The 25,684-nt window shown below is 45.0% G+C and overlaps 1 protein-coding gene across 6 annotated transcripts in view; it reads right to left on the bottom strand.

Moving 5' to 3' along the window:
- Positions 1-25,684, bottom strand: part of si:ch211-130h14.4 (uncharacterized) — a 383,330-nt gene that overhangs the window by 39,037 nt on the left and 318,609 nt on the right. For 5 of the 6 annotated variants that reach the window (XM_068044838.1, XM_068044842.1, XM_068044839.1 and 2 more), the window contains one exon: positions 4,010-4,108. The exons of the other annotated variant lie outside the window; for it this stretch is intronic. In XM_068044838.1, the coding sequence (XP_067900939.1) occupies positions 4,010-4,108 (99 nt within the window). The remainder of the gene's footprint in view (positions 1-4,009; positions 4,109-25,684) is intronic. 6 annotated transcript variants of the gene reach the window in all.

Here is a 25,684-nt window from a genome sequence, read left to right as displayed (position 1 = left end):
CCTCCGAGGGTCAGTGGCCTAGGCTGTCACAGCCTCCTTCAGCTGCTTGGGCACGACTGTGCTGTTCTCACCAGGTGGTGACCCCAAATCTACATCCAAGCACACACCCACTTATGTCAGAGTATCTGCACTGGTGGAGGGTGCAGGAGAATGATGTGACAGTGTACCATCTGAGGTCCCTTCCTCCTCCTCAGAGGTGGACAGCTGTCCCCAGGTCACTGGAGCCGTTGGCTCTTGTCTCTGACCTGCATGAGGGAGAAGATTAATTCGGGAGTAATGCACATTCCATCACGTCCTTCAGACTACTCCTAGTGTTGAGCTCCATGTGACCGGTCATAGGCATGAGCACTATGCCTCGTGTTTGCCAGAGGCTCTCTTGTGCCCATTCATTAGGCCCTTCAGTCTCTCGTGTCACCACTCCTGTCTCACTATCTGCAATGGACCAGCCCTCATGCTGGCCTCATAGTCTGAGAGCTTCCTTCCACATCGGGGTCAGGATGGCAAGGCAAAGGACCCCGCCACCAGTCTTGGCCCTTTCTTTGACATTGTGCACAGTCTTCTCCTGCAAGCACATAAATGACCGTTGTTATTCGCCCGACAAAGACAAGCACAGCACCTATGCTGGTGGCAGCCTGACTGTCCATGATGGAGCCACAGGAACGTCTTCTGTATGCGGCCACTCAGAAGCAGCAGTGTAGGAATCAACTCTGATGGACGGGGGCCATTCACTAAGAGGCTGCTATGACTATGACGGGCAATGCTGCTGCCTTGTCCCACTGCCACTGACTGGGTTGGCATTCTCTTTCTACCAATCTCACCCTCACATGTAGCCACATGAAAGCCCCTTGGCCGATTGCATGAGGTCATTAACCTGCTTGTGGCACTGCAGCCAGGTTCTAGGGATGACCCCACAGTTACTGACCTGCTCTGCGATCTCTGCCCAGGCTTGCTTGGTCAGACAGACCGGTCTCCTCCTCCCATCCCAGCAGAAGGGGACCTAACTCCTTGCCCGAGCAGCCTGGAGGAAAACCTGCAGGGAGACATCACTGAACTGTGGGGCCACCCTTTTACATTCCTTCACAAGCCTTCTTCCTCAGGGCTTCCACTTCCGCTTCTTTGTGGGAGGATCAATTTCAGAGAGTGCTGGCAGCCCTTTAAATATAGAGCCTTACACTTCCAGTGGCATGACCTCATGCTGCCACCATCATTTTACTGGATGCCTCCTCCACCTCCTGGCATTTAATTGGCAGCCACCACTGAATTCCGTTCTGCAGCACGCCCTGTGCCCGAGCAACATCGGATCCCGCTTCCGGTCCTGGCAGCGGGATCTCCATCCTTGCCACAAAATTCAGCCCACTGTTCTATAAATGTCTACAAGATCATCTCTTTATCATTTTACTTCAAGGCTGAAAAAGCTTGGTGGAAGAAATTCATTAGGGCTTTGGTTTGAGCACGAAGGCAGCGATGCAGCTGCAACATGCACCAGGACCAAGAAGGCTGAAGCTGCTTGTTTGGACATGTGGAGCATTAATTCTGCTAAGGCTCTTAGATCTCTTTCAATTTTGTCCTTAGCTATTGCAGTATTGTTCATGGAGTAAATGCATCCTCTATTTTTCATCCCATACTTTACACTATTCTGCATTAAACCTCTATAAACAAATTTCTGCAAGTTCCGGGGGTGGTGGGGGGGGGGGGGGGACTTTTAACAGCTACTGGGTTTCTGGTGGAAAACTGCTGGTTTAAGTTAGTTTGCTTTCCAACCACAGCAGTATGAGGACAAGGCAATTTTAGCCATCAGGCCTCATTAGTACATCCCTTGTCCACTTTCCAGGGTTCATTTCCCACCTGGCATTCAGTTATGTGAAGTAGAGGTTCTCTCGCCTCTGAATCAGAAGTTTATGCTCATGAACTCCCACTCCAGCAACTTTAGCACAAAGTCCAGACTGACATTTCAATGCAGTACTAAGGTAGTGCTGCACTGTTGGAGGTGCCATCTTTTGCATGAGATGTCAAACCAAAACCTGTCTGCCCTCTCAGGTTGACATTACCAAGAACCTGTGCCAATATTTTGAAGAACAGCAGGGAAGCTTGCCCTGGTGTCATGGACAATATTTATTCCTCGACCACATCACTAAAACAGCTTACGTGGTCATTAGCACATTGCTGTTTGTGGGACCTTGCTGTGCACAATTTGCTCCTGCGTTTCCTACATTATAACAGTGACTACACTTCAAAAGTACTTAATTGTCTGCAAACAGCTTTGGAACATCCTGAGGTCGTGAAAAACGCCATATAAATGCAAGTCTTTCTTTCTTTAAAAAATTACCTGGATACCCTCTTCAGCTTTCCAATCGTCTTCATGCTGGCCTTCCCCTGACATCACTGGACCCCAATTAGCATATACTGGCTTTGAATGAGCTTCTGAGCTCAGCTTCATCCAGAAGTGACTGTTGAAATTGGGATCCGAGGGGATTTCCAGTTGGTAAGTTATGTGGGGCATTTCAACTGTCCACCTGTCTTTTTTCTGCCAGGCTGGTAGGGTTAAAATCACCCCGTCCCATATTCATCCCAGTGATATCATTCACCTTACTTTCTGCATGGTTTGTAAAGAATTTTCTTTCTCTTCATTTTCTTTTCTTTTTTTGTTCATCAATTTAAGGTCATGCTTATTAAGTTTAACCTAATATTCATCATAGGTGCTCAGAATTATTTCTTTAAAGGTATTCCACTTGTCCTCTGATTTAGTATTGAATAAACACCACCAAATCAATTTTTGGGCATATTTGTTCTGATCATAGTAATGTTTCTGTGCTTCTGTCTGCACATTTCTGCCCTTCCTTTGCACCTGTTGCAATGTGACAAATACCTGTGAGAAACCCAACCCCTACCTTGTATTCAGCTGACTCCAGCACCCCATCAAGAAAACTAAACACTAAGCTTAGCTAATGGAGGATTACAATTTAGTTGCAATCCATTGTATATGTCCATCAAGTGTAAACATAATTTTCCAATATGCCCATTGCGAGGGAAAAATAGATCCATTCAGTTTTAGAAACAATTATAAATTAATCACTATGTTAACTGATGGATATAGAACATCTTCGTGCACATGTGCATGGTAAATTTTTTTTAAAGATATTCATGTAAAAGTTGTCAAATTTGAACACTTGCCTACAAAAATATTCTGCATAGAGCTGAGTTAAAATGTCATCAGAACCTAATGTTTAAACACTTCTATTATTTATTTATTTTTTATTTATTTATTTAGAGATACAGCACTGAAACAGGCCCTTCGGCCCACCGAGTCTGTGCCGACGAACAACCACCCATTTATACTAACCCTACACTAGCCCCATATTCTCTACCACATCCCCACCATTCTCCTACCACCTACCTACACTAGGGTCAATTTACAATGGCCAATTTACCTATCAACCTGCAAGTCTTTTTTTTGGAGGTGGGAGGAAACCAGAGCACCCGGAGGAAACCCACGCAGACACATAACACAAAGAGCAAACTGATAAATAGGGAGATTATCCCCTTGCAGTGGCTTGGTCTTAAAACTAATACCATACTGAAGAAATCTAGAGTTTCAAGGATTTACAGTATTTTAAGGTATGCATATTGAAAGATGCCTCACACAGCTGAAGGAGGTGTAGCTCCATGTCTTTGATGCTGTGAGAACAGTTGCTGAGCTTTGTAGTTCCCAGCTCTCTGTATGTGTTACCTCAGTAAAAGTGTATAGTGACTCCCTGGAGCAGGAAGCAGTTTATACTGTAGTGGCCAATGTAACCCTGACTATTGTTTAGGCCCATTCTCCACAATATACTAATTGCTATTACCATGATAAAGAGAATTCGTCTGCTTTTCTTTTTCTCTCTCACTCATTTCTTCTGCCTGCTTTCTACAAGCTTGGGAGACCAATTGTTATAATCACATCTTGTCTTTTACTAGACAGAATCATGAAAGGAACACAAGTAAACATTACAACATAAAATGAAAGGCTTACTCCAGGTATTCCTGACTTGGGTCTGGAATTTATCACAGTCTGGATGTTGCTTTGCTTAGTTGAAAACATTTGGAAGGCAGCGGGGTGGGGAACCTTAACCTAGATTGAAGAGGTATAGAAGAGAGACAATATAATGAATCTTGTATTAATACCATAAACAAAAGCATTCTAAACTGTAACACAACTATTTGCACTGCACGTTGATGAGCAGCGCTGTTAATTTTCTATTTTCTATAGCTCAAATAGGATGGCACTGGGCAATGCAAACATGAACAACTTCAAGCAGCCCTCCCGAGGGATGGAGATTCCATTAATACATGGCAACCTACACAAACTAAAAGTGAGTGTCAGCACTTATTATACAACAATTGTAAAATTGGAGTTAGGAAATATTGAATACAACAGTGGTGCTCACTGATCACGGAAATCCTTTTGTGAACCATGGATCATTGTGACTCCATGGTCACCAGTCAAGTATCAGAGATCAAAACTATCTGATAATCTTGTACATCCTGGGCTTGTGGATGGCAGATTTTGCCAGGCTCAGGAGCAGAGCCACCCCCATCTCACCCCCAGGAGATCCTCTAACACGCTTGCCTTGTGCCTTGGTTGACCGAAGATAAACATTGTTTGTGAAAAACTTATTCAGTATAAATAGGTGGTTGTTGGTCAGCACAGACTTGGTGGGCCGAAGGGCCTGTTTCAGTGCTGTATCTCTAAATAAATAAAAAAAGTTCAAGAGGAGAGGCCAAAGTCAGCAGCTGCCATCAAAACATAGCAGCATGAGCTAGTTTACAAGCAAAAATATTTCTCAATATCAGGAATACGTTAGGAGTAATTTTCCTATTTGGTGGAAATAAGATAGATTACAAACACATTTATCTCTTTAGAATAAACGTATGCATCACAATAGTTTAAATCTTTTTTAAGTAAAATAATAGGTTGTGTGTATACATATTATAAATATTAGTCAATCTCCTCTGGGGCTGTATGTAAAAGGTCAAGACAAAGCCTCATAATAAACAGTGTTGGAAGGTGGGAGAACAATTGATCCAAGGCACACTGGTATAATTCAAAGTCTACTTAGAAGTCATACATTCTATCCTTATTTTTATATTTTCTGTATAAAGTCCTATTTCAGATCTATAATGGAAACTGCCTATGTAAACTTGTCACATTAATTACACCCCTGACCAGTGGTAGTCCTGTACTGCCTTCACTAAAAGGGGAGTGTAATTAAAGTATTATTTACGTATGTAGTTTCTATTAGTAACGTGAACATAGGAGTATATAATGGAAAAATTGACAGAAGGTGGGCACGGATTTACGATCTTTTTTAATAGAATGGATACAAATACTTGCCACGCACACACATCACACACATAAAAATCAGGTCCCATGAAATTAAAGCATCTAAAGGCACTTCACTTCTCAAGTGCAGGAACATCTGTTGAGTAGTTATGATTTTGTACCCATAATTTCCTATATGCTGAAAACTGATTTTGGCCAATGGGTGGTGGCACTAAGCATAGGAATATATCAAAACCCTCGCCTAACAAAAATCCATCAATCTCAGTTTTGAAATTTTCAATGCACCTAGCCACAACAGTTTTTTGGGGGAGAGAGTTCCAAATTTTCTTTATGTGAGGTGCAAATTGAAATCACTTCTCCAAGAAAAAAATGAATGAGTTGAGTTCTACCACTCTGGTTCATAGCTGCTGGTTAACCAGTACCAACAGCCATAGTCTGACAGCAGGCACTCTGCTTACTCTGAATGTCTGGTGCAGCGGGATCGACACTGAGGAGGAAAAAATGTATAAAAACAGGGGAAAAAAAGAGGTTACATTAGAAGTAAGAACGACATTAAAGCTTCACAAGCATTTGTCCTACAACAAACAAAGCTCTCTGTTGCAAAAACAATCAGTGGTCAACATGTTAGATTTTCAATTAGATTTTTACAGTAGGGTATATTTAACTTACATTAAAACTCCTAAACATGATGATAATGCCTCTTTAACAAAGCTGCTGGATAAACAGATTACATTTACTTACAAAATAACATAGATGTTTAGAACTACTTCTGGATTAACATAGGCTGGATTAACAAATGGGCATTTTCATTCTTGATTGAATGCAATTCATTTAGAACAGAATATGGATGAGTAATCCCATTTTTTTTCAAAATGCGTGATATAATCTTTTGCATGCATGCACTTTCTATCAATTTTTTCCATTATAAATGCCTGGAATGGAAATGCCTATGTAAACTTGTCATCTTGTAATTATATCTCCCAACAGTGAGGGTACTGCGGCATGGATTGCTCACCAATATAAAATATAAAAATGAAATTCATATTTAGCCATTACTTAATTTACTGATGCCAACAATATGTAAGCATTTTAAAAAGGTAGTTGATAAACGTTTTGATTGGACTGACCAGTAAATTGCAATGGACTTTGTTTAGCAGTCATAGCCAGAATCTTTAAGAGTTTGTGCTGTGCTTACGTCAAAGACAGTGCACTGGGAGAAAATACTACACTCTCCCATCCTCTTCACCAGCCATTTTCTGTTTCTAATCTTACAGCAATAGCTTTTTCCTTGATTGCGACACATTGAAACATTATATTCACAGTAAAGAATATACAAAGTATAGTAGACATGGAGTGTAGTAGCGAGTGATCTTTACTAAGTGGTGGGGTTTTGGATGATCTGGAGATCAATTCCAGCTAGTAAAGGAGTTAGGCTCCCCCAGCAACCTAATCAGGAAAGGTGCTAACTAGTACAACACTAACACACCAGAAGATTCCAGATTTAATTCCTGCTCCCCATTGTTTTAACTTACCTCAGCTGGGCAGCATCTGGGTGCTACAATTGGCCTCAGCATCTTGAGCTATTGAATGGGGAAATAGATCAGCCAGGATTTCCACACTGATCACTTCTAGTGACCACTGCAGGAAAGTTCTCGTGGATGGATGCTAGATAAAGATAGTAATGGCCTGGGATGTGATGCCCTGCTTAGTTCATTGAAAAATGGTGATGGATGAGGTCCAGAATAGCTGCTCCACCCATGGAACCATATACCTTTAGGAAAGGAGAGGACAGTTGGGGAGCAAAAGATGGTGCAAACAAGGAATTTTTTTTTCAAAAATATACTTTATTCATAAAATTAAAAAAAAAAGTAAATAACAAAACAATTCATAGTGGACATTTCAGAAAGTGCAAAAAAGATCAGTCTCTTTCGATACAGAACGTAAGGTGTCTCACAACACTTGCCATCCCATTTTATATACAATGTACAATTGCATTATGTGGCAAAAACATTTTCTGGTGCATACAGCCCAAGTGGATTTACATGGTTTCCAGTCCCTCGGTATACTATGGTGGGAGGACCTTACACAGTGGCCTTTCCCCATTGAGCCTTTGCAGCAGCTGCCCCAAACTTTAGTGCATTCCTCAGCATGTAGGCCTGGAGCTTGGAATGTGCCAGGGTGCAACACTCGGTCATGTACACCTCTTTGCACTGGAAGACCAGCAAGTTTCTGGCAGACCAAAGTGCATCTTTCACCGATGATCCTCCAGCAGCAATGTGTGTCCCTGGGAACAGCCCGCAGAGCACTGAGTCATGCATTACGGAGCTGCTCGAGATGAACCTCAACAAAAACCACTGCACCTCTTTCCACACTTGCTTTCAAAAGGCACATTCCAGAAGGAGGTCGACAACAGTCTCCTTCCCACTGCAGCCACCTCGAGGGCAGCGTGCGCAGGCAGTGAGACTTTGGGCGTGCCAGAAGGATCTGGCGGGCAGGGCCCTTCTCACCACCAGCCAAGCTATGTCTTGGTGCTTGTTTGAAAGTTCTGATGATGAGTTTGACAGTCTGCTCAGGAAACCATCCGACAGGATTCACCACCTTCTTTTCCCTCAGGGCCTCAAGAATATGATGTGCGGACCACTGCCTCATGGACTTGTAATCAAAGGTCTTTTTCTGCACAAACATTTCCACGAAGGATAGGTAGTACGGCACGGTCCAACTAAATGGAGCACTCCGTGGCAACATGACCAGACCCATCCTTCGCAACACTGGGGACAGATAGAACCTCAGCACGTAGTGACACTTGGTGTTTGCGTGGCCTCCCAGTCCTTCCTGTCCTCCATCACGGAGGTCTTAGACGGAGCTCAGAATGAAAAATAGTGATGGGTGAGGTACCGAATAGCTGCTCCACCCATGGAACAATATACCTTCAGGAAAATAGAGGACAGTTGGGAAGAGAAAAAATGTTGCAAACGAGGAAACAAGCCCTGAAAAAGCAGTTCACTGTTTATCCTGTCTTGGAAAAGAGACAACTCCTCTCTTCCACTCCCCATTCCTGAATCCTAATCATGTGCCTCTGACTAATCTGGTACATTTTATTTCCAGAGAGAATGGATTCAATTCTGTCCTGTGGGTTCAATTCTGACCTGTTGTAGAAGCTGTAGCATCCACTTCAATCAAAGTGTTGTCTTTTCCAAGGCAGGATAGGGTAATTCCTGCTATGTAGATAATGAACTGCTTTTGGATCTTGGGGTGAATTCCAAAACACAGGCAGTAACAGGTGAAAAACTGTGCACATGGACTTGGCTGGCAAAAGTCTACACAGGGTAATGATCAATAACATTGTTATTGACCTGCACAGTAAACACAAAGCTCAGCTTACCAGAGGTCAGAAAATATAAGGATGTGTTCACATTGCATCTTTGGTGCTGCTGCTGCTAATTGAGGGAAAACATCTGTAAAAATGGGTCTTTGTGCCTCTCGGGCCGCAGCACCCTCATTTACTTGTCAGCTATGGATCAGTGGTAGCATTCTTACCTCTGAGTTAGAAGGTTGTAGGTTCAAGTCCCACTTCAGCGATTTGAACATACAATTTGGGCTAGCACTTCAGTGCAGTACTCAGGGCATACTGTACTGTTGGAGCTGCTGTACTTTGGAAAGGATGTTAATCTGAGGGCCAGGGCAGGGGGCGGGAACAAGACAGGCAGCATGCTGGTTTTACGCCACCATTCCTGCCACAGGCAACTTTCATCAGGATGGGGAAGGGAGGCCAAGGAAACCCATTTAATATGGCAATATCACCAATTAAGGGAGGTAAAAAGTTCACTGAGGGCCAGTTTGGGATTTTGGTGGGGCACATGGGTTGCACGCTAGGTTAGGTCCAGACCAGCTGCATGGAGATGACAGCACAGTGGGGAGCCAGTCGTGGCTGCATCATCAGTTGAGGCAGCGCGAATGAGCGAAAGCAGAGGGGCTCCAAACAGCGAGGAGAAGGAAGGTGAGAGGTCAGTTGGATCAGTGTGAATAATTGAGACCAGCGGGGCTATAAACAGTGAAGAGAAGGAAGGCGAGAGGTCAGAAGGAGCAGCATGACCACGGTGCAATAAACAGTGTGAATAGTGAGACCAAAGGGGATATAAACAGTGTGAATAGTGAGACCAGAGGGGCTATAAACAGTGTAACTAGTGCGACCAGAGGGGCTACAAACAGTGTGAATAGTGAGACCAGAGGGGCTATAAACAGTGTGAATAGTGTGACCAGTGGGGCTATAAATAGTGTGAATAGTGAGATCAGTGGGGCTATAAACAGTGTGAATAGTGAGATCAGTGGGGCTATAAACAGTGTGAATAGTGAGACCAGAGGGGCTATAAACAGTGTCAATACTGAGACCAGAGGGGCGAGAAACAGTGTGAAGAGTGAGACAAGTGGGGCTATAAACAGTGTGAATAGTGAGACCAGAGTGGCTATAAACAGTGTCAATACTGAGACCAGAGGGGTGAGAAACAGTGTGAAGAGTGAGACCAGAGGGGCTATAAACAGTGTGAATAGTGAGACCAGAGGGGCTATAAACAGTGTCAATACTGAGACCAGAGGGGCGAGAAACAGTGTGAAGAGTGAGACAAGTGGGGCTATAAACAGTGTGAATAGTGAGACCAGTGGAGCTATAAACGGTGTGACTAGCGAGACAAGCGGGGCTATAAACAGTGTGAATAGTGAGACCAGCGTGGCTATAAACAGTGTGAATAGTGAGACCAGTGGCGCGAGAAGCAGAATCAATAGTGAGACCAGTGGGGCTATAAACAGTGTGAATAGTGAGAGCAGAGGGGATAGAAACAGTGAGAATAGTGAGACCAGTGGGGCTATAAACGGTGTGACTAGCGAGACCAGCGGGGCTATAAACAGTGTGAATAGTGAGACCAGAGGGGCTATAAACAGTGTGAACAGTGAGACCAGAGGGGCTATAAACAGTGTGAATAGTGAGACCAGAGGGGCTATAAACAGTGTGAATAGTGAGACCAGAGGGGCGATAGTGTGAATAGTGCGACCAGAGGGGCTATAAACAGTTTGAATAGTGAGACCAGAGGGGCTATAAACAGTGTGAATAGTGCGACCAGAGGGGCTATAAACAGTTTGAATAGTGAGACCAGAGGGGCTATAATCCAGGTGAATAGTGAGACCAGTGAGGCTATAAACAGTGTGACTAGCGAGACCAGAGGGGCGAGCAACAGTGTGAATAGTGAGACCAGTGGGGCTATAAACGGTGTGACTAGCGAGACCAGCGGGGCTATAAACAGTGTGAATAGTGAGACCAGCGTGGCTATAAACAGTGTGAATAGTGAGAGCAGAGGGGATAGAAATAGTGTGAATAGTGAGACCAGAGGGGCTATAAACAGTGTGAATAGTGAGACCAGAGGGGCTATAAACAGTGTGAATAGTGAGACCAGTGGGGCTATAAACGGTGTGACTAGCGAGACCAGTGGGGCTATAAACAGTGTGAATAGTGAGACCAGTGGGGCTATAAGCAGTGTGAATAATGAGACCATTGGGGCTATAAACAGTGTGAATAGTGAGACCAGAGGGGCTATAAACAGTGTGAATAATGAGACCATTGGGGCTATAAACAGTGTGAATACTGAGATCAGTGGGGCGATAAACAGTGTGAATAGTGAGACCAGTGGGGCTATAAACAGTGTGAATAGTGCGACCAGTGGGCCTATAAACAGTGTGAATAGTGGGACCAGTGGGGCTATAAACAGTGTGAATAGTGAGACCAGTGTGGAGACAAAGTGTGAACATTGAGACCAGTGGAGCTATAAACAATGTGAATAGTGGGACCAGTGGGGCTATAAACAGTGTGAATAGTGAGACCAGTGTGGCGACAAAGTGTGAACATTGAGACCAGTGGAGCTATAAACAATGTGAATAGTGAGACCAGTGGGGCTATAAAGAGTGTGAATAGTGAGACCAGTGGGGCTATAAACAGTGTGAATAGTGGGACCAGTGGGGCTATAAACAGTGTGAATAGTGAGACCAGTGTGGCGACAAAGTGTGAACATTGAGACCAGTGGAGCTATAAACAATGTGAATAGTGAGACCAGTGAGGCTATAAAGAGTGTGAATAATGAGACCAGTGGGGCTACAAACAGTGTGAATAGTGAGACCAGTGGGGCTATAAACAGTGTGAATAGTGAGACCAGTGGGGCTATAAACAGTGTGAATAATGAGACCAGTGGAGCTACAAACAGTGTGAATAGTGAGACCAGTGGGGCTATAAACAGTGTGAATAGTGAGACCGGTGGGGCTAGAAACAGTGTGAACAGTGAGACCAGTGGGGCTATAAACAGTGTGAATACTGAGACCAGTGATGCTATAAACAATGTCAAGAGTGAGACCAGTGGGGCTATAAACAATGTCAAGAGTGAGACCAGTGGGGCTATAAACAATGTGAACAGTGAGGCCAGTCGGGCTATAAACAGTGTGAATAGTGAGACCAGTGAGGCTATAAACAGTGTGAATACTGAGACCAGTGGGGCTATAAACAGTGTGAATACTGAGACCGGTGACGCTATAAACAATGTCAAGAGTGAGACCAGTGGGGCTATAAACAGTGTGAATAGTCAGACCAGTGGGGCTAAAAACAGTGTGAATAGTGAGACCAGAGGGGCAATAAACAGTGTGAATAGTGAGACCAGTGGGGCTATAAGCAGTATGAATAGTGAGACCAGAGGGGCTATAAACAGTGTGAATAGTGAGACCAGAGGGACTATAAAAAGTGTGAATAGTGAGACCAGCAGGGCTATAAACAAGGTGAATAGTGAGACCAGTGAGGCTATAAACAGTGTGACTAGCGAGACCAGTGGCGCGAGAAGCAGTATCAATAGTGAGACCAGTGGGGCTATAAACAGTGTGAATAGTGAGAGCAGAGGGGATAGAAACAGTGAGAATAGTGAGACCAGTGGGGCTATAAACGGTGTGACTAGCGAGACCAGCGGGGCTATAAACAGTGTGAATAGTGAGACCGGAGGGGCAATAAACAGTGTGAACAGTGAGACCAGAGGGGATATAAACAGTGTGAATAGTGAGACCAGAGGGGCTATAAACAGTGTGAATAGTGAGACCAGAGGGGCTATAAACAGTGTGAATAGTGCGACCAGAGGGGCTATAAACAGTGTGAATAGTGAGACCAGAAGGGCGATAAACAGTGTGAATAGTGCGACCAGAGGGGCTATAAACAGTGTGAATAGTGAGACCAGAGGGGCTATAAACAGTGTGAATAGTGCGACCAGAGGGGCTATAAACAGTGTGAATAGTGCGACCAGAGGGGCTATAAACAGTGTGAATAGTGAGACCAGAAGGGCGATAAACAGTGTGAATAGTGCGACCAGAGGGGCTATAAACAGTGTGAATAGTGAGACCAGAAGGGCGATAAACAGTGTGAATAGTGAGACCAGAGGGGCTATAAACAGTTTGAATAGTGAGACCAGAGGGGCTAAAAACAGTGTGAATCGTGAGACCAGCAGGGCTATAAACCAGGTGAATAGTGAGACCAGTGAGGCTATAAACAGTGTGACTAGCGAGACCAGAGGGGCGAGCAACAGTGTGAATAGTGAGAGCAGTGGGGCTATAAATGGTGTGACTAGCGAGACCAGCGGGGCTATAAACAGTGTGAATAGTGAGACCAGCGTGGCTATGAACAGTGTGAATAGTGAGAGCAGAGGGGCTATAAACAGTGTGCATAGTGAGACCAGTGGGGCTATAAACAGTGTGAATAGTGAGACCAGTGGGGCTATAAGCAGTATGAATAGTGAGACCAGTGGGGCTATAAACAGTGTGAATAGTGAGAGCAGAGGGGATAGAAATAGTGTGAATAGTGAGACCAGAGGGGCTACAAACAGTGTGAATCGTGAGACCAGAGGGGCTATAAACAGTGTGAATAGTGAGACGAGTGGGGCTATAAACGGTGTGACTAGCGAGACCAGTGGGGCTATAAACAGTGTGAATAGTGAGACCAGTGGGGCTATAAGCAGTATGAATAGTGAGACCAGTGGGGCTATAAACAGTGTGAATAGTGAGAGCAGAGGGGATAGAAATAGTGTGAATAGTGAGACCAGAGGGGCTATAAACAGTGTGCATAGTGAGACCAGTGGGGCTATAAACAGTGTGAATAGTGAGACCAGTGGGGCTATAAGCAGTATGAATAGTGAGACCAGTGGGGCTATAAACAGTGTGAATAGTGAGAGCAGAGGGGATAGAAATAGTGTGAATAGTGAGACCAGAGGGGCTACAAACAGTGTGAATAGTGAGACCAGAGGGGCTATAAACAGTGTGAATAGTGAGACCAGTGGGGCTATAAACGGTGTGACTAGCGAGACCAGTGGGGCTATAAACAGTGTGAATAGTGAGACCAGTGGGGCTATAAGCAGTATGAATAGTGAGACCAGTGGGGCTATAAACAGTGTGAATAGTGAGAGCAGAGGGGATAGAAATAGTGTGAATAGTGAGACCAGAGGGGCTATAAACAGTGTGAGTAGTGAGACCAGAGGGGCTACAAACAGTGTGAATAATGAGACCAGTGGGGCTACAAACAGTGTGAATCCTGAGACCAGTGGGGCTATAAACAGTGTGAATAGTGAGACCAGTGGGGCTATAAACAATGTCAATAGTGAGACCAGTGGGCCTATAAACAGTGTGAATAGTGAGACGAGTGGGGCTATATACAGTGTGAATAGTGGGACCAGTGGGGCTATAAACAGTGTGAATAGTGAGACCAGTGTGGCGACAAAGTGTGAACATTGAGACCAGTGGAGCTATAAACAATGTGAATAGTGAGACCAGTGGGGCTATAAAGAGTGTGAATAGTGAGACCAGTGGGGCTATAAACAGTGTGAATAGTGAGACCAGTGGGGCTATAAACAGTGTGAATAATGAGACCAATGGGGCTACAAACAGTGTGAATAGTGAGACCAGTGGGCCTATAAACAGTGTGAATAGTGAGACCAGTGGGGCTATAAACAATGTGAATAGTGAGACCAGTGGGCCTATAAACAGTGTGAATAGTGAGACCAGTGGGGCTATAAACAGTGTGAATAGTGAGACCAGTGGGGCTATAAAGTGTGAACAGTGAGACCAGAGTGGCTATAAACAGTGTCAATACTGAGACCAGAGGGGCGAGAAACAGTGTGAAGAGTGAGACCAGAGGGGCTATAAACAGTGTGAATAGTGAGAGCAGAGGGGACAGAAATAGTGTGAATAGTGAGACCAGAGGGGCTATAAACAGTGTGAATAGTGAGACCAGAGGGGCTATAAACAGTGTGAATAGTGAGACCAGTGGGGCTATAAACGGTGTGACTAGCGAGACCAGTGGGGCTATAAACAGTGTGAATAGTGAGACCAGTGGGGCTATAAGCAGTATGAATAGTGAGACCAGTGGGGCTATAAACAGTGTGAATAATGAGACCAGTGGGGCTATAAACAGTGTGAATACTGAGACCAGTGGGGCTACAAACAGTGTGAATAGTGAGACCAGTGGGGCTATAAACAATGTCAATAGTGAGACCAACGGGCCTATAAACAGTGTGAATAGTGAGACCAGTGGGGCTATAAACAGTGTGAATAGTGGGACCAGTGGGGCTATAAACAGTGTGAATAGTGAGACCAGAGGGGCTATAAACAGTGTGAATAGTGAGACCAGTGGGGCTATAAACGGTGTGACTAGCGAGACCAGTGGGGCTATAAACAGTGTGAATAGTGAGACCAGCGGGGCTATAAGCAGTATGAATAGTGAGACCAGTGGGGCTATAAACAGTGTGAATAGTGAGAGCAGAGGGGATAGAAATAGTGTGAATAGTGAGACCAGAGGGGCTATAAACAGCGTGAATAGTGAGACCAGAGGGGCTATAAACAGTGTGAATAATGAGACCAGTGGGGCTATAAACAGTGTGAATCCTGAGTCCAGTGGGGCTATAAACAGTGAGAATAGTGGGACCAGTGGGGCTATAAACAGTGTGAATAGTGGGACCAGTGGGGCTATAAACAGTGTGAATAGTGAGACCAGTGTGGCGACAAAGTGTGAACATTGAGACCAGTGGGGCTATAAACAGTGTGAATAGTGAGACCGGTGGGGCTAGAAACAGTGTGAATAGTGAGACCAGTGGGCCTATAAACAGTGTGAATAGTGAGACCAGTGGGGCTATAAACAGTGTGAATAGTGAGACCAGTGAGTCTATAAACAGTGTTAATACTGAGACCAGTGGGGCTATAAACAGTGTGAATAGTGAGACCAGTGATGCTATAAACAGTGTTAATACTGAGACCAGTGGGGCTACAAACAATGTGAACAGTGAGGCCATTCGGGCTATCAACAGTGTGAATAGTCAGACCAGTGGGGCTAAATACAGTGTGAATAGTGAGACCAGTGGGGCTATAAACAATGTGAATAGTGAGACCAGTGGGGCTATAAAGAGTGTGAATTGTGAGACCAGTGGGGCTATAAACTGTGTGAATAGTGAGACCAGTGGGGCTATAAAGTGTGAACAGTGAGACCAGAGTGGCTATAAACAGTGTCAATACTGAGACCAGAGGGGCGAGAAACAGTGTGAAGAGTGAGACCAGAGGGGCTATAAACAGTGTGAATAGTGAGACCAGTGGGGCTATAAACAGTGTGAATAGTGAGAGCAGAGGGGATAGAATTAGTGTGAATAGTGAGACCAGAGGGGCTATAAACAGTGTGAATAGTGAGACCAGAGGGGCTATAAACAGTGTGAATAGTGAGAGCAGAGGGGATAGAAATAGTGTGAATAGTGAGACCAGAGGGGCTATAAACAGTGTGAATAGTGAGACCAGAGGGGCTATAAACAGTGTGAATAGTGAGACGAGTGGGGCTGTAAACGGTGTGACTGGCGAGACCAGTGGGGCTATAAACAGTGTGAATAGTGAGACCAGTGGGGCTATAAGCAGTATGAATAGTGAGACCAGTGGGGCTATAAACAGTGTGAATAATGAGACCAGTGGGGCTATAAACAATGTGAACAGTGAGGCCATTCGGGCTATCAACAGTGTGAATAGTCAGACCAGTGGGGCTAAATACAGTGTGAATAGTGAGACCAGTGGGGCTATAAACAATGTGAATAGTGAGACCAGTGGGGCTATAAACAGTGTGAATTGGGAGACCAGTGGGGCTATAAACAGTGTGAATAGTGAGACCAGTGGGGCTATAAAGAGTGTGAATTGTGAGACCAGTGGGGCTATAAACTGTGTGAATAGTGAGACCAGTGGGGCTATAAAGTGTGAACAGTGAGACCAGAGTGGCTATAAACAGTGTCAATACTGAGACCAGAGGGGCGAGAAACAGTGTGAAGAGTGAGACCAGAGGGGCTATAAACAGTGTGAATAGTGAGACCAGTGGGGCTATAAGCAGTATGAATAGTGAGACCAGTGGGGCTATAAACAGTGTGAATAGTGAGAGCAGAGGGGATAGAAATAGTGTGAATAGTGAGACCAGAGGGGCTATAAACAGTGTGAATAGTGAGACCAGAGGGGCTATAAACAGTGTGAATAGTGAGACGAGTGGGGCTATAAACGGTGTGACTGGCGAGACCAGTGGGGCTATAAACAGTGTGAATAGTGAGACCAGTGGGGCTATAAGCAGTATGAATAGTGAGACCAGTGGGGCTATAAACAGTGTGAATAATGAGACCAGTGGGGCTATAAACAGTGTGAATAGTGAGACCAGTGGGGCTATAAACAGTGTGAATAGTGGGACCAGTGGGGCTATAAACAGTGTGAATAGTGAGACCAGTGTGGCGACAAAGTGTGAACATTGAGACCAGTGGAGCCATAAACAATGTGAATAGTGAGACCAGTGGGGCTACAAAGAGTGTGAATAGTGAGACCAGTGGGGCTATAAACAGTGTGAATAGTGAGACCAGTGGGGCTATAAAGAGTGTGAATAATGAGACCAGTGGGGCTACAAACAGTGTGAATAGTGAGACCAGTGGGGCTATAAACAGTGTGAATAGTGAGACCAGTGGGGCTATAAAGAGTGTGAATAATGAGACCAGTGGGGCTACAAACAGTGTGAATAGTGAGACTAGTGGGGCTATAAACAGTGTGAATAGTGAGACCGGTGGGGCTATAAACAATGTGAATAGTGAGACCAGTGCGGCTGTAAACAGTGTGAATAGTGAGACCAGTGGGGCTATAAACAGTGTGAATAGTGAGACCAGTGGGGCGATAAACAGTGTTAATACTGAGACCAGTGGGGCTATAAACAGTGTGAATAGTGAGACCAGTGATGCTATAAACAATGTCATGAGTGAGACCAGTGGGGCTATAAACAATGTGAACAGTGAAGCCAGTCGGGCTATAAACAGTGTGAATAGTCAGACCAGTGGGGCTAAAAACAGTGTGAATAGTGAGACCAGTGGGGCGATAAACAATGTGAATAGTGAGACCAGTGGGGCTATAAACAGTGTGAATTGTGAGACCAGTGGGGCTATAAACAGTGTGAATAGTGAGACCAGTGGGGCTATAAAGTGTGAACAGTGAGACCAGAGTGGCTATAAACAGTGTCAATACTGAGACCAGTGGGGTTATAAACAGTGTGAATAGTGAGACCAGCAGGGCTATAAACCAGGTGAATAGTGAGACCAGTGAGGCTATAAACAGTGAAACTAGCGAGACCAGAGGGGCGAGTAACAGTGTGAATAGTGAGACCAGCGTGGCTATAAACAGTGTGAATAGTGAGACCAGTGAGGCTATAAGCAGTGTCAATACTGAGACCAGTGGGGTTATAAACAGTGTGAATAGTGAGACCAGCAGGGCTATAAACCAGGTGAATAGTGAGACCAGTGGGGCTATAAACGGTGTGACGAGCGAGACCAGCGGGGCTATAAACAGTGTGAATAGTGAGACCAGCGTGGCTATAAACAGTGTGAATAGTGAGACCAGTGAGGCTATAAGCAGTATGAATAGTGAGACCAGTGGGGCTATAAACAGTGTGAATAGTGATACAAGTGGGGCTATAAACAGTGTGACCAGCGAGACCAGAGGGGCGAGAAACAGTGTGAAGAGTGAGACAAGTGGGGCTATAAACAGTGTGAATAGTGAGACCAGACTGGCTATAAACAGTGTCAATACTGAGACCAGAGGGGCGAGAAACAGTGTGAAGAGTGAGACCAGAGGGGCTATAAACAGTGTGAATAGTGAGACCAGAGGGACTATAAACAGTGTGAATAGTGAGACCAGCAGGGCTATAAACAAGGTGAATAGTGAGACCAGTGAGGCTATTAACAGTGTGACTAGCGAGACCAGAGGGGCGAGCAACAGTGTGAATAGTGAGACCAGTGGAGCTATAAACGGTGTGACTAGCGAGACAAGCGGGGCTATAAACAGTGTGAATAGTGAGACCAGTGGCGCGAGAAGCAGTATCAATAGTGAGACTAGTGGGGCTATAAACAGTGTGAATAGTGAGAGCAGGGGGGATAGAAACAGTGTGAATAGTGAGACCAGTGGGGCGATAAACAGTGTGAATAGTGCGACCAGTGGGGCTATAAACAGTGTGAATAGTGCGACCAGAGGGGCTATAAACAGTTTGAATAGTGAGACCAGAGGGGCTATAAACAGTGTGAATAGTGAGACCATAGGGGCTATAAACAGTGTGAATAGTGAGACCCGAGGGGCTATAAACAGTGTGAATAGTGAGACCAGAGGGGCTATAAACAGTGTGAATAGTGCGACCAGAGGGGCTATGAACAGTGTGAATAGTGAGACCAGCAGGGCTATAAACCAGGTGAATAGTGAGACCAGTGAGGCTATAAACAGTGTGACTAGCGAGACCAGAGGGGCGAGCAACAGTGTGAATAGTGAGAGCAGTGGGGCTATAAATGGTGTGACGAGAGAGACCAGCGGGGCTATAAACAGTGTGAATAGTGAGACCAGCGTGGCTATGAACAGTGTGAATAGTGAGAGCAGAGGGCCTATAAACAGTGTGAATAGTGAGACCAGTGTGGCGACAAAGTGTGAGCATTGAGACCAGTGGAGCTATAAACAATGTGAATCGTGAGACCAGTGGGGCTATTAAGAGTGTGAATAGTGAGACCAGTGGGGCTATAAAGAGTGTGAATAGTGAGACCAGTGGGGCTTTAAAGAGTGTGAATAATGAGACCAGTGGGGCTACAAACAGTGTGAATAGTGAGACCAGTGGGGCTTTAAACAGTGTGAATAGTGAGACCAGTGGGGCTATAAAGAGTGTGAATAATGAGACCAGTGGGGCTACAAACAGTGTGAATAGTGAGACCAGTGGGGCTATAAACAATGTGAATAGTGAGACCAGTGGGCCTATAAACAGTGTGAATAGTGAGACCAGTGGGGCTATAAACAGTGTGAATAGTGAGACCAGTGTGGCTATAAACAGTGTGAATAGTGAGACCAGAGGGGCGATAAACAGTGTGAATAGTGAGACCAGAGGGACTATAAACAGTGTGAATAGTGAGACCAGCAGGGCTATAAACAAGGTGAATAGTGAGACCAGTGAGGCTATTAACAGTGTGACTAGCGAGACCAGAGGGGCGAGCAACAGTGTGAATAGTGAGACCAGTGGCGCGAGAAGCAGTATCAATCGTGAGACAAGTGGGGCGAGAAACAGTGAGAATAGTGACACCAGTACGCCTATAAACAGTGTGAATAGTGAGATCAGCGGGGCTATAAACAGTGTGAATAGTGAGACCAGCGTCGTTATAAACAGTGTGAACAGTGAGACCAGAGTGGCTATAAACAGTGTCAATAGTGAGACAAGTACAGCTATAAACAGAGTGAATAGTGAGGCCAGTGAGGCTATAACAGTGTGAAGAGTGAGAACAGTACGGCTATAAACAGTGTGAACAGTGAGACCAGTACGGCTATAAACAGTGTGAATAGTGAGACCAGTGGGGCTATAAACAGTGTGAAAAATGAGACCAGTGGGGCTATGAACAGTGTGAATAGTAAGACCAGTGGGGCTAAAAACAGTGTGAATAGTAAGACCAGTGGGGCTATAAAGAATGTGAATAGTGAGTCCAGTGGGGCTATAAACAGTGTGAATTGTGAGACCAGTGGGGCTATAAACAAAGTGAATTGTGAGACCAGTGGGGCTATAAAGTGTGAACAGTGAGACCAGTGGGGCTATAAACAGTGTGAATAGTGAGATCAGTGGGGCTATAAAGTGTGAACAGTGAGAGCATTGGGGCTATAAACAATGTGAATGGTGAAACCAGTGGGGCTATAAACAATATGAATAGTGAGACCAGTGGGGCAATAAACAGTGTGAATAGTGAGATCAGTGGGGCTATAAACAGTGTGCATAGGGAGACCAGTGGGGCTATAAACAGTGTTAATACTGAGACCAGTGGGGCTATAAACAGTGTGCATAGTGAGACCAGTGTGGCTATAAAGTGTGAACATTGAGACCAGTGGAGCTATAAACAATGTGAATAGTGGGACCAGTGGGGCGATAAAGAGTGTGAATAATGAGACCAGTGGGGCTATAAACAGTGTGAATAGTGAGACCAGTGATGCTATAAACAATGTCAAGAGTGAGACCAGTGGGGCTATAAACAATGTGAATAGTGAAGCCAGTCGGGCTATAAACAGTGTGAATAGTGAGACCAGTGGGGCTAAAAACAGTGTGAACATTGAGACCAGTGGGGCTATAAACAAAGAGAATAGTGAGAACAGTGGGGCGAGAAACAATGTGAATAGTGAGACCAGTGGGGCTTTGAACAGTGTGAATAGTGAGACCAGTGGGGCTCTAAACAGTGTGAATCGTGAGATCAGTGGGGCTATAAACAATGTGAACAGTGACACCAGTGGGGCTAAGAACAATGTGAATGGTGAGACCAGTAGGGCTAGAAACAATGTGAATAGTGAGACCAGTGGGGACAATAAAAAGTGTGAATAGTGAGACCAGTGGGGCGAGAAACAGTGTGAACAGTGAGACCAGTGGGGCTATAAAAAGTGTGAATAGTGAGACCAGTTGTGCTATAAACAGTGTGAATAGTGAGAACAGTGGGGCAAGAAACAATGTGAATAGTGAGGCCAGTGGGGCTATAAAAAGTGTGAATAGTGAGACCAGTGGGGCTATAAACAGTGTGAATAGTGAGATCAGTGGGGCTATAAAGTGTGAACAGTGAGACCAGTGGGGCTTTAAACTATGTGAAAAGTGAGACCAGTGGGGCTATAAACAGTGTGAATAGTGAGATCAGTGGGGCTCTAAACAAGGTGAATAGTGAGACCAGTGAGGCTATAAACAGTGTGACTTGCGAGACCAGAGGGGCGAGCAACAGTGTGAATAGTGAGACCAGTGGAGCGAGAAACGGTGTGACCAGCGAGACAAGCGGGGCTATAAACAGTGTGAATAGTGAGACCAGCGTGGCTATAAACAGTGTGAATAGTGAGACCAGTGGCGCGAGAAGCAGTATCAATAGTGAGACCAGTGGGGCTATAAACAGTGTGAATAGTGAGAGCAGAGGGGATAGAAACAGTGAGAATAGTGAGACCAGTGGGGCTTTGAACAGTGTGAATAGTGAGACCAGTGGGGCTATAAACAGTGTGAATCGTGAGATCAGTGGGGCTATAAACAATGTGAACAGTGAGACCAGTGGGGCTAAAAACAATGTGAATGGTGAGACCAGTAGGGCTAGAAACAATGTGAATAGTGAGACCAGTGGGGACAATAAAAAGTGTGAATAGTGAGACCAGTGGGGCTATAAACAGTGTGAACAGTGAGACCAGTAGGGCTATAAAAAGTGTGAATAGTGAGACCAGTTGTGCTATAAACAGTGTGAATAGTGAGAACAGTGGGGCAAGAAACAATGTGAATAGTGAGGCCAGTGGGGCTATAAAAAGTGTGAATAGTGAGACCAGTGGGGCTATAAACAGTGTGAATAGTGAGATCAGTGGGGCTATAACGTGTGAACAGTGAGACCAGTGGGGCTTTAAACTATGTGAATAGTGAGACCAGTGGGGCTATAAACAGTGTGAATAGTGAGATCAGTGGGAATCTAAACAAGGTGAATAGTGAGACCAGTGAGGCTATAAACAGTGTGACTAGCGAGACAGAGGGGCGAGCAACAGTGTGAATAGTGAGACCAGTGGAGCTATAAACTGTGTGACCAGCGAGACAAGCGGGGCTATAAACAGTGTGAATAGTGAGACCAGCGTGGCTATAAACAGTGTGAATAGTGAGACCAGTGGGGCTAAAAACTGTGTGAATAGTGAGACCAGTGGGGCTATAAACAATGTGAATAGTGAGACCAGTGGGGCTATAAACAGTGTGAATTGTGAGACCAGTGGGGCTATAAACAGTGTGAATAGTGAGACCAGTGGGGCAATGAAGTGTGAACAGTGAGACCAATGGGGCTATAAAAAATGTGAATAGTGAGACAAGTGGGGCGAGAAACAGTGAGAATAGTGACACCAGTACGCCTATAAACAGTGTGAATAGTGAGATCAGCGGGGCTATAAACAGTGTCAATAGTGAGACAAGTACAGCTATAAACAGAGTGAATAGTGAGGCCAGTGAGGCTATAACAGTGTGACGAGTGAGAACAGTACGGCTATAAACAGTGTGAACAGAGACCAGTACGGCTATAAACAGTGTGAATAGTGAGACCGGTGGGGCTATAAAGTGTGAACAGTGAGAGCATTGGGGCTATAAACAAAGTGAATTGTGAGACCAGTGGGGCTATAAAGTGTGAACAGTGAGACCAGTGGGGCTATAAACAGTGTGAATAGTGATATCAGTGGGGCTATAAAGTGTGAACAGTGAGAGCATTGGGGCTATAAACAATGTGAATGGTGAAACCAGTGGGGCGAGAAACAATATGAATAGTGAGACCAGTGGGGCAATAAACAGTGTGAACAGTGAGATCAGTGGGGCTATAAAGTGTGAACAGTGAGACCATTGGGGCTATAAACAGTGTGCATAGTGAGACCAGTGTGGCTATAAAGTGTGAACATTGAGACCAGTGGAGCTATAAACAATGTGAATAGTGGGACCAGTGGGGCGATAAAGAGTGTGAATAATGAGACCAGTGGGGCTATAAACAGTGTGAATAGTGAGACCAGTGATGCTATAAACAATGTCAAGAGTGAGACCAGTGGGGCTATAAACAATGTGAATAGTGAAGCCAGTCGGGCTATAAACAGTGTGAATAGCGAAACCAGTGGGGCTAAAAACAGTGTGAACAGTGAGACCAGTGGGGCTATAAACAAAGAGAATAGTGAGAACAGTGGGGCTAGAAACAATGTGAATAGTGAGACCAGTGGGGCTTTGAACAGTGTGAATAGTGAGACCAGTGGGGCTATAAACAGTGTGAATCGTGAGATCAGTGGGGCTATAAACAATGTGAACAGTGAGACCAGTGGGGCTAAAAACAATGTGAATGGTGAGACCAGTAGGGCTAGAAACAATGTGAATAGTGAGACCAGTGGGGACAATAAAAAGTGTGAATAGTGAGACCAGTGGGGCTATAAACAGTGTGAACAGTGAGACCAGTGGGGCTATAAAAAGTGTGAATAGTGAGACCAGTTGTGCTATAAACAGTGTGAATAGTGAGAACAGTGGGGCAAGAAACAATGTGAATAGTGAGGCCAGTGGGGCTATAAACAGTGTGAATAGTGAGATCAGTGGGGCTATAAACAGTGTGAATAGTGAGATCAGTGGGGCTATAAAGTGTGAACAGTGAGACCAGTGGGGCTTTAAACTATGTGAATAGTGAGACCAGTGGGGCTATAAACAGTGTGAATAGTGAGATCAGTGGGGCTCTAAACAAGGTGAATAGTGAGACCAGTGAGGCTATAAACAGTGTGACTAGCGAGACCAGAGGGGCGAGCAACAGTGTGAATAGTGAGACCAGTGGAGCTATAAACGGTGTGTCCAGCGAGACAAGCGGGGTTATAAACAGTGTGAATAGTGAGACCAGCGAGGCTATAAACAGTGTGAATAGTGAGACCAGTGGCGCGAGAAGCAGTATCAATAGTTAGACCAGTGGGGCTATAAACAGTGTGAATAGTGAGAGCAGAGGGGATAGAAACAGTGAGAATAGTGAGACCAGTGGGGCTTTGAACAGTGTGAATAGTGAGACCAGTGGGGCTATAAACAGTGTGAATCGTGAGATCAGTGGGGCTATAAACAATGTGAATGGTGAGACCAGTAGGGCTAGAAACAATGTGAATAGTGAGACCAGTGGGGACAATAAAAAGTGTGAATAGTGAGACCAGTGGGGCTATAAACAGTGTGAACAGTGAGACCAGTGGGGCTATAAAAAGTGTGAATAGTGAGACCAGTTGTGCTATAAACAGTGTGAATAGTGAGAACAGTGGGGCAAGAAACAATGTGAATAGTGAGGCCTGTGGGGCTATAAAAAGTGTGAAAAGTGAGACCAGTGGGGCTATAAACAGTGTGAATAGTGAGATCAGTGGGGCTATGAAGTGTGAACAGTGAGACCAGTGGGGCTTTAAACTATGTGAATAGTGAGACCAGTGGGGCTATAAACAGTGTGAATAGTGAGATCAGTGGGGCTCTAAACAAGGTGAATAGTGAGACCAGTGAGGCTATAAACAGTGTGACTAGCGAGACCAGAGGGGCGAGCAACAGTGTGAATAGTGAGACCAGTGGAGCTATAAACGGTGTGAACAGCGAGACAAGCGGGGCTATAAACAGTGTGAATAGTGAGACCAGCGTGGCTATAAACAGTGTGAATAGTGAGACCAGTGGCGCGAGAAGCAGTATCAATAGTGAGACCAGTGGGGCTATAAACAGTGTGAATAGTGAGAGCAGAGGGGACGGAAACAGTGAGAATAGTGAGACCAGTGGGGCTATAAACGGTGTGACTAGCGAGACCAGCGGGGCTATAAACAGTGTGAAAAGTGAGACCAGAGGGGCTATAAACAGTGTGAATAGTGCGACCAGAGGGGCTATAAACAGTGTGAATAGTGAGACCAAAGGGGCGATAAACAGTGTGAATAGTGCGACCAGTGGGGCTATAAACAGTGTGAATAGTGCGACCAAAGGGGGGATAAACAGTTTGAATAGTGAGACCAGAGGGGCGATAAACAGTGTGAATAGTGAGACCAGCAGGGCTATAAATGGTGTGACTAGCGAGACCAGCGGGGCTATAAACAGTGTGAATAGTGAGACCAGTGTGGCTATGAATAGTGAGAGCAGAGGGGCTATAAACAGTGTGAGTAATGAGACCAGTGGGGCTATAAGCAGTATGAATAGTGAGACCAGTGGGGCTATAAACAGTGTGAATAGTGAGACCAGTGGGGCTATAAGCAGTATAAATAGTGAGACCAGTGGGGCTATAAACAGTGTGAATAGTGAGA

Source organism: Heterodontus francisci, chromosome 13, assembly GCF_036365525.1.
Source record: "Heterodontus francisci isolate sHetFra1 chromosome 13, sHetFra1.hap1, whole genome shotgun sequence".
Lineage (NCBI taxonomy): Eukaryota > Metazoa > Chordata > Chondrichthyes > Heterodontiformes > Heterodontidae > Heterodontus > Heterodontus francisci.
The sequence above is the reverse complement of the archived record's forward strand: the minus strand, read 5'-3'. Positions and strand labels throughout refer to the sequence as shown.